At 39.3% G+C, this 12,459-nt stretch overlaps 1 protein-coding gene across 3 annotated transcripts; it reads right to left on the reverse strand.

Annotated features, from left to right (window-relative positions):
• Positions 1-823: 823 nt before the first annotated feature.
• LOC100241943 (transcription factor bHLH143) lies at positions 824-5,109 on the reverse strand. 3 transcript variants are annotated; one of them, XM_010666068.3, is made up of 4 exons: positions 4,781-5,109; positions 3,288-3,932; positions 2,929-3,072; positions 824-2,805 (listed from the first exon to the last, which is right to left on the reverse strand). In XM_010666068.3, the coding sequence occupies exon 4, from the start codon at positions 2,786-2,788 to the stop codon at positions 1,694-1,696; it is 1,095 nt and encodes a 364-aa protein (XP_010664370.1). In that variant the 5' UTR covers positions 2,789-2,805; positions 2,929-3,072; positions 3,288-3,932; positions 4,781-5,109; the 3' UTR covers positions 824-1,693. The 3 variants fall into 3 exon arrangements, with proteins under 3 accessions (XP_010664370.1, XP_010664371.1, XP_059590411.1); XM_010666069.3 differs by having other exon boundaries at positions 824-2,836; positions 4,781-5,102; XM_059734428.1 differs by having other exon boundaries at positions 4,320-4,916.
• Between the last annotated feature and the right edge of the window lie 7,350 nt (positions 5,110-12,459).

Raw genomic sequence — 12,459 nt, forward strand, 5'->3', positions numbered from 1 at the left:
TTAATTTATTTTCATTGTGTAATTAAAGTGATCGACAATTTAAGACACGGAGATAAACAAATTTTCTTCCACTAAATTTGTTCCCTGTTTTCTTCTGTATCCCCTCGTCATAAAATCGATTGTGACGATTAAAGACATCAACAAAGAACACACGTTAAATTGCAAGAAGATGTGATGAAATCATTACAAGCAAGTTATCACAAAGAATGATGAAGCTGCCATAAAATGTGATTAAATTATTTCCTGAAGTGACATGCCGAGTTATCATATAATATCACCAAATTGCCATGATTAAATCGCCACTTAATGTGACACCACCAAACGACTAAGCTTTACATCTCTTTCTTTCTATTGCATTATAAAATTTCCCTTCTCGTCATCTTTGTCGTTTTTATCAACAATCTGTGATTACGAACTAATTTCTCTCCATAGTATATTCAAAATTACATTCATCTAGGAAAGTCCGTGCGAAGAAGTTCTGAGTCTTCTGACTAAGAAAGAAGAGAGAAATGTAGTGCAGTCACGAGGCTAAAAGAAAAAGGGGAAAGTGATTAAGCAAAAGGGCAGAGGGAGGGACAAAAAATCAGGGCGGAGGGTAGGGGCGGTGGTTGCAGTTTGCCTAAAATGGTGATGGCAAGGGAACAATAACAGGGCTCAAGCACATGTGAACCGTCTCCCAAATAATGCAAAGGGTGGTCCCCTCACCAAGTCATCATCTCCACAGTGACTGAAACTTGCACTATTTCAAGAGGCCAAGGGAATCACAATACATCACTGTCACAATTTCATAAATGCGGGCATGCGAGGCAAGTACACGGGCATAAAGACAACAACAAACATCAACCATATTGAATAAACATCATCAATCCACCAAAACCATTACAACGTCTATCATTTACCAACAAAACCAACAACTAAGACAATTTCCATTATAGCAGCATGCACATCCATATCAACGTTTCCTTGGTCCATTAGTTACAAAGCAACCACACCTCACAAGAAAAAGCTCAATTTAGGTATGGAGATGAAAGTGGCAATTTCTCGCTCACATGCGCGGAACAAGGAATGAGAGCAGGAATGGTGTATTGGGGCCCTTTCACCCGATGAATGATGAAACAGAGTAAGGCTCCTTCATCATGCAATTCCATATACCAGAAAAAGATGACCCCCATTGAAGATTAAAACATGACAAGGATACAAAAAGGGGAGAAAGTAAAAGAGTAGGGTCCCAAATCCACCTAAGCAGAGTTGCACTCTCCTTTTCCCTGGTCCCTCTGTGATAACCAGTCTTCTCATCCACACAACAACCACCACCCCACGCTCAGGTGCGAGTGTTACTTTCTCTAAACCCCACGGCATAACTCTAATGATGAAAATCTCCCTTTTATTGGAACATAATATACTGCTCCTCCTTTTACCACACCTCACCCTCTAGAGACTAGAGTGAGAAATTTCACAGGCCGAAGCTACTGATTTCCAGCTCAATCATGGAAGAAAAGATTCAGATTCGGCACAGTTCGGGCTCTTTCTCCACTATTTCCAATTTCAAGCCCTTATGCTGGAAACTCATCATCTTGCAAAAATCCACATCCAACCCATGTTTACCTAACTTATTCTGGGCAACCATGAACATCTTCTAATACTAATAATGCCAAACAATATTACTAGTACTACTGGCAAGACAAACTGTAGCTCAAGGAGTATCAAGTCCTAAAGCTTTCGCTTTGAGCTTCAATGATTTCAAGTAATGGATAGCTTCATCAAGGACCACAATTGCATCCTTGCCCTTCCCGCCAGGAATCAAGCTCTGGAGAATGTTCACTGTTTCACGTATTCTGTCTTTCCTCGACCTCTTGTTGCCTGAAAAAGATTGAATTTCTCCTGGCTCTGGATTGTTGCCATCGGCGCAACTAGATTCAGCATCATCCTCATACTCGAGGGAATTGTCGGGCTTTGCAGAACTTGCAGTGTCCATAAGAGATGGTACATTAAAATCTCCGTTGAATAATTTTCTCCTCTTATTTGACCCATCCGAACTAGCGACTTCTTCTGCTTCCCCCTCAAGCCATTCTTGTCTATCATACACAGTCATTGTGCTAGGTGAATGACCAGTGCTTGTTTCTTCATCATCTTCAGAGTAACTGTATTCATCATCCGAATAGAGCAAGGCATTGAGCTCCTCTGTATCCTCATGCATCTCACTCTGCACATCAGTTCCACCATTTTCATTAGATTCATCAGTCAGAATTGGTCCCTGGTGATAAATCAGATCTCGTTTTGTTCCTTCCTCTCCCCCACTCAAATTATGAGCACCAGAAGGTTTTGGGCTCCAAGAAGTCAAGCACTGGCCAGGAGTACCAATCACAGAACTAAAAACCAATGTTGTTTGATCACCTGACTGATCAAAAACAAGGAATCTCTTCTGAGCACACTCAGAGATAACATTGGGTGCGTTGACCACCCTAGAGTTCCCATAAGGGCCGGCAGGGAGTTTCTCTTTTAGAATGGAATTGGATGCATGTGTGAAGGCCTGCCGGAAACGGGGCAAACAGTAAAACCATCCATGAGGTTCATTTGGTTGGCTGGGGCGTGAATGAGGCAGCACAGAAAATGTGTGCGCTGTCAAAGACCCACTTGTGGGAACCAAATTGGGGCAAGGGTTCATGTAAGCAGAAATAATATTTTGCTGCTCCAGTTCAAGCCCCAGTGGAGCACTCAAAGTATTCAAATCGGGTGACAGCCAGCCAGGATGCTGATGGGGAAGCCAGGATCCACAGTCCTTTTCCATCAAACCAAGACGATCACCTAAGAATTAAAACATACACCCCCAAAAAATCTACAATATATCAGATAAGCCGGATTAAGAAAATTAAAAAGAAAAAAAGGAAAAAAGAGAACCAAGTTTTTTTTAGATGTTCTGAAGCGTACCAGAAGCGCAATTACAGGTTGCTGATCACTTGTTGTCTCTTTCAGGAATAAAGAAAAAAACTAAAAACTCCAGCTTAACTTGAAATGCGAAGGGGAGAAATCAATCTACGTAACGGGTTTAAGCAAATGACGGAAGTACTCAGCCTGAAAAATGCCCCAAAAAATATGCATCATATAAGATTGGTTTATCAATCACCGCAAACAGCATACTAAAGAACAGGAATTTTTTAAAACGACAAAACATACATATATTCATGAAAACTAAATTAAATTTATCAGACAAATATCTTGCCAAGCATATCCATATCCAAAACAGAGCAAAATCGACCCGGGAATTATGTAAAGCATATTCGACTAACCTGGCAATCCTGTAAAGGTTGAAAGCATGCTATAACTCTAACAATAATGGTGGCGCTCCCAGCAATCCCATTCTCGTGTTTCAATGCCCGAAATCTTGTTTGGCTCGCTGCTTGGCACACCATAACTACGTCCCGACCCTTCAATAGTAAAACAACAACACTATCTTCCGGCGAACAACAAGTTCCGTAAAACACAGATCGATCAATCAACAAACAAAACCCAACAGCAGATCAAAGACGCAAACCGACAGCAGATCCCAGATGAAAATCAACAGCAGATCCCGAGTAGTGCAGAGGAGAAAAAAAGGACAACGGTCTGGAACGAAAATTTCAGGAGAAAAAAAGGACAACGGTCTGGAACGAAAACTTCAAGAAATGGGTTTGAATATGTTCAGCTAATCCTGCGTACATAGCAGGGAAGGACGACAAAGAGATTGGATCCCATATGGGGGGTATAGTATCAAAGTTAAAGGATTTTCAAGGGTCTAGATCAAAGAAATTACAGAATTACTCTACAATACAGGTTCAAAGACACAACTTTCCGAAAAACATCTACAGAGAGACTTAACCACCACCGCATACTGCTTTTTCCTTTTCCTTCAAACTATTTGCCAGTATCCTTTCGCCAATACCAATTCAAGATCCCTGCACCAACAATTTACATGAGGATCGGCCCCAAAAATTGAAATTGATTTAAAGTGATGCTGCGTTTGGTGGTTGTTCATAGATCGCGGGAAGAAAGAAAAGACAACTTGGAATCTAAATCGTGCAAGCCAAGAGGAAAAGAAAAAGTAAAATAAAATCAATGTAAACCAAAACTGAAATCCGGCCTCAGTTTGTTGAGAAACCGAAGGAAAGAGCAAACAAATAAAAAAATAATTTTGAATCAACCAAAGGAGTTATGTGGCGCTCAATTCATCGGCGCTTCTGGTTATCTCCCGTCCCAAATAATGAAAAATTCTAGGATCCAAAATTTTCCTTTCTTTTTCTTAGCAACCAAAAGGGAAATAGCATTCAGTGGAATTACGCAGCTGAAAAATCAAGTTTTCCCCGTGCATCAGTCAGAGCAGATCAAGCATAGCTCACCACAGAGGAAATACGTAAGAAATTTTTTTTTTTGGAAAGGCAATTCAGACAGATAGCAAATCTCCTCATAATATATTTAGCAGAAAAACAGGAAAAAGAAGAAAGGAAAATTATTATTATTTTATTTAAAAAAAGTATTCGGCTCCATTTGGTTATTGTTCTCGGAAAGAACAGAAAAAAGAAAAAGAAAATTTCCCAAAATACTCCCTCTCCTGTGCATTTAAGGCATTTTCCTTCCCTTTCCCTCATCTCCGGAAATCAAAAAGAAAAAAAAACATTGGTAGCCATGAAATCGGGAAAGATAAGAGAAACAACGGAAAATTAAAATAAAAAATAAAAAAAATTAAAATTCAACCGGCAGTATAACCAAACATGAAAGCCAAAACGTAGGAGAAATTGTGACTTACAGTTGAGTAAGAAGAAGGGAAATCGCCCGAATCCTCGAAGGCCAAAACTCAATCAGACGGAACACAACACTGAAAAAGGCGGTGGAGAGAGAGAGACAGGAAGAAAGAGGACAATAGTCAAAGTCGAAACTTGGCGAGTAAAGGGCAGAGAAGATTATATAGAAAAGTAATTGACAGAAATAACCCTGATTGGGTGCAGGTTCACCGCACGCTTCATTTGGTACGTGCGTAGTGCACGCAAGATATTAGTGTACAATGATGAAGCATGGAAGATAAGCTCCGTGGGGGCGTGCCCCGTGGGCTGTTGTATCATGACCTGGAGGATGTAAGATGTTCTGCTATAACCCAATATCTGGTTAACAACTTAACCCTTTGGTTGCCTTCCAACCACACCCCACTCTTTCCTTCCACTCACCTTTCCTCCTAAGTCCTAACCCACCTCACCTCTCCTCTCTTGCCACTTGCCACTTGCCAGTATCATCACTCCTTTCTATTTTCTCATTCCCAATATTTTTCCTCTTAAGCCCATTTCCTATATTATTCACATAAGTTGAGTAAGAAGTAAACAAAATCATGTACCATGTGCTTTCGAGTCATGTTTCAATTTTTTGAAACACAAAATATGACATTAGAAGTAACATGTTTTTATTACGTAATTTCTAAAAGCAGTTTTCATACAAAATATGAAGGGGGGGGGGGGGGGATGGGATCCTATGCTTAACATGAACACCAATAATTTGGAGCTTGACCGTTCAAAGGCAGAATGATATGAACATGATAGGGCCCCACAAGGAGCATCATATTTTGATGCATACACACTCTCTACCTGCCAGCGTAGAGCTCATACTCATGGCAATCCATGGAACGCCCTGCTTTAAGAGAAGGGATGGGGGTGTTAAAAAGATGGGCCCATCCCCACTGGCCCCGCCCAGGAGTACAATAATACTTTTCATTGATGTGATTTATGGATGTGTCTCAACCATCAAGAGAGCCATCGATGGATGGCCCTAGCCAGTTATATATCGAGTGTTTCATACTGCTTTATTTTGCATCTCACACACGCCCTCCCGCTTTATGCGTTTCCATCACTTTCTAATTCATTTTCCTAACCTTTTCGTTTTTTATTTTTTAAAGGAGGTGATAAGAAAAAGGAAAAAAAAAATTATCATCGCCATCCCAATTCCCACCTTTTATCTTCATGGGCACAAAAATGTCCTTTTCCTTTTATTTGTCATAAAGTGGCCTCTATTGGTTATGTACGCCTCCCAAACAAAATTGCAGAGGCTTGCATGTGCCCAATTCCCAAATCACATCCTACCCCTGCCTCCTTGTTTGGAATACGGGATGGGACCTTCCTTGCCCAAAATCTTACGATTTTTAACTGTTTTGGGTTAAAAAATGAAGACCATAAATTCTTTACAAAAGGGCTTCTTGAATTGGGGCATCTTTTAGTAAAGAAGACGAAACTTTTCCATATACAGTATGGGGTAATTCCCAAAACTCTTCAAAGAGCCCAGCTCTCCTCAGTCCTCGCCTATTTGAATTCTGTATCCATAGGAGAAAAATGGGATAATGATTTATTCGGTGGGGATACAGTAAACTAACATGGGAATGGATATTCTAAGGTCTCCCATGTTGAGTCTGCAAAGTCATCTTGGTACGAAACCAGACAATCGAGGCATGAGAAGAAATAAAAAACTAAAAAGAAGAGACCCAATTGTGCCGAATCGGGGCACATTGGCTGCACCAGAAAATAAAAAAAAAATTAAGACGACCATGATTTTAACACCTGAAGGAGATCTTACGCGCAGGAAAAGAAGATCCATGGCGCCCAATTATTTATGGATTCCAATATAAATAATATGCATACTTTCATGCCCTCTTGTTTGGAGTGGAGGGAACAATATGCAGGACCAATCAAGTTCCACCCTCCTCCTCCCAATCCCATTGGGTCTTCTCTTTTGGTAGCACTAAAACACTCCTCCACATACGGATGAGATGTAAAGGGAGGATTCCCCCCACGTCTACTCTGTTATTTAATCATCATACTCACTTTTAATTATCAAATTATTTTAATAATTCACACTCCCTTTAATTAAAAGATAGAGGGCCAAAAAAGAAAGAAAAAAAAAAAACCCATTGAGAAATGACATGAGCAATGTGGTTGTGGATTGACCACTTAACTGAAAGCCACGGGTGTGGTTTTTTTTTTTTTGGCTCTTTTTGGTTTGATGCATGCTTGCTGAGAAGCTTAGTAGCTTCCCCACGATGAAGGAAATGTGGATGATTCTGTGTAAAGCACCATTGCATAATACTCACTATTGGAGTAGCATATTCATTTTGCAAGTGGATCCCATCATGTTCCTTGATGTGCATGTTACACCTCTTCTTCCTTTTTTCGGAATATTTTTTTTTTCTCTGTTGGATAAGTATGATGTTAAAATAATTTCTGCAACTCTCACATGATCTCAACTCCTCCTGAAAAAAGGTGAGAAATGCACGCTGAAATATGATATTAGGCCTGATGTCCATGTTGGGTCAGCAAGTGCATTGTAAGTATTTGCATATAATGATAGAGGAGAAAACAAATGGAGAAATGGGTTTCCTTCACAAATTGCTTTCATGGAAAATAAAAAAAGAAAGTACTTTAGAAGACGACTAAAGAAGAAGATGATTTGTTTTTGCCATACCAGAACATATGGTTTTCCATGTTTCCTGCTACTCAAAAATGTATTTTTATGCAAGGTCAGAAAAACCATAAATAATATAATAGAAAAGAGCCCAAATAATGCCTTGATAAGGCCAATCCTATGCATGAAGATGTGACACATAGCAGGCTGGCATTGACTGGCATTAGAATAAGAGGTAAAAAAAATAAAGGAGAAAGAAAATTCCTTTTGGAGCGGCCATTAGCATGTATGTGAGTTTGGTGGGGGAGGTGGGGCATCAAACCATGGAGCCATTTGGTTGTGGATTCTCCAACAAAAACGTCCACGCTTGGAAAGCTAAAACACAATAACCTCTCCACCAGGCCGCACTAAAAGATCATACGTTGCGCCTTTAGAAAAAAAAAAAAAAAAAAACAAAAAATGCCCACAAGGCAGTACAAAGTAGAACAAAAGAAAGGAATCCATGGCACCCCCACGCATTTTTTTTATCTCTACCATACCACCCACTTTCTTAGACTTTTCTCCCATCCTACTTTATTATTTTACATCAACACTCTCCATATTTTATCAAAAGAAATAGTCCATTACAAAGCGTCAACCCTCCTCTATTACCTCCTTTTTTTAAGGGGCTGTTTGGAGCTTCGTTTAGTGGCTCGAGATCCAGATCCACAAGAACATCTCCATCTCCACCTCCATTGAATAGGGTGGTTAATTAATTAGCTCTCAATTTCCATCATCAAACACGTGTGACCTCCACGCTTATTATTATTATCATGGCCAAATTTTAATTTGAGGAGTACTAGGCTAACTACTGAGATGAAGAGTGAAGACTACGTAAGTAGATAGCATTTATTGGGGTTCTTCTCCTGCGGGTTAATTTACAGAGGCTGAAACTCGGGGGCATGGAAGTTGCCGCACAGTAATGTTCCTTCAATGGGAAGAAAATGGAAACCTTCCCAACGTTCCCATCAAGTTCCTCTTTTTCTTAGCACCATGAATGAAATTTTGAAATGTAGTGTAAAAAGTATTCTGGTATCAATAAAACGAGGTTTTCGACACATTACGATAAAAAGTATGGTATTCGTCACATCAAACTAATATAATGCTTTCAATTATCAATCTCTCATTAGATGTCGACTAGTGACTAGTGAGAGCTTTATCGCTCTACCACATTTGGCACGATCCTTCTCAAGGTCATTGCACCTTTAGCCCCCCCCCCCTATAGATTAAGTCATTGCGAATTTGAACTCCTCGGTAAAAAGCCATGCCACCCAGTTGATTTCTTCCACACAACCAACCTAAATATCATGGCGGCAGAGAATAAAAGAGGAAGAGGCGTGTGTTCATTTTAAAGTAACAAAATGAGTGACATCGTTTGATCTCGCTGTAATTATCTAACATGATGAGCTTTCCTTAAAATAAATTCTTAAAAAATACAAATTATGATATTGATAATAAAGAGCAAGCGAACCTCGATAAGTCCGATCGTGTGTTTGTTTCAACTTTCAAGTCATGAAGGGGGTGAAATCACCCATCAGACCATCACTTTAATTATTCAAAATAATTTACTTTTTGGAGGGGGGGAAAAAAGAGGCCATTGCCTATTATTAAGGAATTGGATGACAAGAGCAAGTGAAGGCTAATGAGTTGCATCATGTGTGGATTTTCGAGTAATAAATGGGCGGAATCACACGATTTCCCTTACATGGTATAAAAGGGTCAACTTCGTAAAAATGATAGAATTAGGTGATAGAAAGAATGAGTGAGAATGGGTTGGGGCAGTGCTTTCATTTCCAAGCAATAATAAAGGTTGTCACACTCGTCTTCTCCCTTCATCCCTTCCACAAAACCCTCCAGTCTTAAAGGCCAAAAGAGGATGTCACATTATTAGTTCTACCCAAATTTCAACTGTTTTACCAAACCAATAGTGAGATTTCTAATTAAATAGGGATGGCTGTGGGTTGCTTTTGTGAACTTTGATTGAAAAGTCAACATGATCCACCCATAATTGTCTTTTTGACTTAAAAAAAAAAAAAACTAGAAGAGGAATCAGAGTGAGAGAGAGAGAGAGTAGCCCCATTCCCACGCAAGAATAATGAGAAGGTGCCTGGGTGCCCGGGTGCCTGGTTGCCTGGTTGCCTCGTTATTTGGTGGGTGAGTGGGGGTGCGATGTGGGTTAAGCTGCACTTTATGAGCCATAAACCAATCAAGTTTGTTATAAAATCTACCACTATTTGCAATAATTCATTTGACTTAAAAACTACAGAATGTTCCCACGCAAGAATCATGAAATTAATAGTATCTTATTATTATTTAGTATTTGCACCCCATCTTTGCTTTGCTGGAGTTGAATGTGATTGAAGAGAGGATGCATCGACACATCGAGGAGTAGTGCCAATGGTGATGTATTGCAATTAAATAACACAATGAATTGAACCACCTGAAATAAGTCATGCTACTCCTCCAGCTACAAAAATCTTGCACGTGGAAACAAACACCCTCCATGTTGTAAATGATGGTATCATAAATGAGGAAGAAACCATAGAATAAATTTTATTTCTTTATTTCGAAATGATTGTATTTTGACTCTACATGTGGTGCGGACGGATTGTTACCTAATGGGTGAAAATTTGTTAATGAAAATAAAAATAATTTAGCAATGTTTTTTTTTTTTTTTAATTTCATTGGTAAGGTCCAAAAGGAGAATTGATATCGTTTCTAGAATCAGCATGCTCAATTTCTTTGGCAGCCAAATTTCAATATGCTCATTATGCGGGAGGATGGACGCCGAAGTCCATCTGATGCAGCCATAATTCTGATGTTCAGATGATCAAATCCTTCGCTTAAGGTCCAACATCATAAAAATGATCCTAAAGATGAAGTCACCCAATTTTGTTTTCTAAAGGATTCGATTCTACAACTCATAATTCGGACGGTACAATCAGAAATACAATCGATTGGTATGAATATTTAAAAAGTATGGGGAAAGAAGGACAGGAATCATCAATCTTCTCCAGTCCATGGCAGCAGTGGCCTGTGAATCAAACCAGGCGACGACGAAGGCCCCTGATTCTTTATCCAACCCGCTAGACAATGAGTGAGTAACTTATTTCATGAGCTTCAAGGAAAAGCATGCACCACGCCTCTCTTACTCTTGAGAGAGATATTCGCTACGGACCCGGAATCTCAGGTGCTGAGACACCAATTATTTTGACTTCAAACGCTCAGGATTTATGAGATTTTCAAAGGTTTTGCAGTACCTTTTTTTTTTTTCTCTTATGGTAATTTTTTTCTCTTTCATAGCTTGCCTGAAAAAGCTGCTTCTTTTTGTGATTTCATGAGTATGAAGTGTGGATATAAACAAGAAGATTGAGATTAAAAATAAGAGACATCTAGACGTACAAATGCCGTCTAGGGTGTCTCCATCAGAGAATTCATTGGGGGATGGACTGTGGAGAGGCAACACCTAATATGTTTCTTCTCACGCACACACACGCTTTTATTAGACGACAAAGCAGGTGCGCAAAGTCCTCCCACCAACATTATGTCCGAGTACCAAGTTCCAAGGGGCTAAAACTGTAATTTCCAACCCATGATTAATTTATAATGCATTAAACCAAGTATTAAAGAATCAAAAGTAATGACAGAAATAAAAAAATGGGGAGAAAATCTTTGAATCCCGACCACCAAATCTCATGTACAGTTACAAACTGCAGACTTTAGGAGAAAAAGTCTCCCACGCGACTCACACCCTTTAATTAACACGCCGTCTTATCTTTGACACTTTCCCAGGAGTAATTATCCCCTCCTCCTAAGCTCCCTGTCCCCTTCTTTAATCACATCCTTCTGATCCCCCATCAATACCAGAAATCAAAGGACAAGCCGTTGGATTTCGTATTCAAGTAAATCAAGGCGTTGAAAATGTGAAGACCGGTGGATTAAAAATGAATAAAAAGGAGGGTGAAGGAAGGTGGCTGAATGACAGGCGGGTGAGAGAGAAAAAGGAGAGAGGAGGGAATGATGAGCGTGAAAAGAGGGTGTATTGCGCATCTCCGTCGGGATCTATTGGGCGCATGCAATGGCGCACGCTTCGGCTCGTGAACCCACAAAGAGAGAGAAAGAGATAGGGAGAGTGAGAGTTGGGTTTGGGTTTGGTCAAACTATAGTTAAATGGCCTACCATGCACGCGAGATGTTTGGCAGGAGCTGTAAGACCCCCCAGCTGCCCCGTTTATTTTTTCTTTTCCGTTTCTTAGGTTTGACACGTTGGCTTCTCAATTCGTCCACAGGTGGCATCATCAGAAGGCCTGAGGCTTGCTGATAGCAACGCCTAGTCCCTGGAGTTTCGTCGAAGCTCTGTTCGACTGTTCCTCTTCCTCTTCTTTTCTTTTATTTATTTATTTTTGGTATTTTACTGTCGATGGATGCCATCAGTTTTATGAAATTTATTCACACCTGGACACGTTAGATTTGAAAAGGTAACATAATTGATAATAAAAAATCCTCATCCATTTTATTTATTTTCTAATTATTAATTTATTTAACTACATAAACTATTTGTAAATCAGAAAAAGTAACCAGTATTTATTAGAGTATAAATCTCATCCACAGTTACTCTTTGCATGTCTCTCTCATCAATTCAATGATAAACAGCGAAGATTTGAAGCTGTTAGGAGGTGTGTCGTATGTCGTCTTGCTCCGTATGCAATGACGACGGATACGATGAATGGGCTCCGGTCCCACAATCTTAACATTGCATTCAAGTCTTGTTGTTTCATAGCAAATTTAGGATGACACTTTTGTTTTTACGATAGTATTTATGTCGGCACATTGTATTACGTAGATTAACTCAAATCCGAAAATAAAATTTAAATATTTGTACACTAAAAACATAAATTTATAATTAAATTAATTAATTAAATTAATTAATAATAAATTTAAATTATATAAATGGATGTATAAATAAATTTTATTTATTAAAGGAGTTAGACGTACAACACACACGAATTTG

Source organism: Vitis vinifera, chromosome 18 (genome assembly GCF_030704535.1).
Source record: "Vitis vinifera cultivar Pinot Noir 40024 chromosome 18, ASM3070453v1".
NCBI lineage: Eukaryota > Viridiplantae > Streptophyta > Magnoliopsida > Vitales > Vitaceae > Vitis > Vitis vinifera.

Bases quoted from the DNA above. Each gene is read 5' to 3' on its own strand.
- LOC100241943 (XM_010666068.3), bottom strand. From the start codon at position 2,788: ATGGAAAAGGACTGTGGATCCTGGCTTCCCCATCAGCATCCTGGCTGG.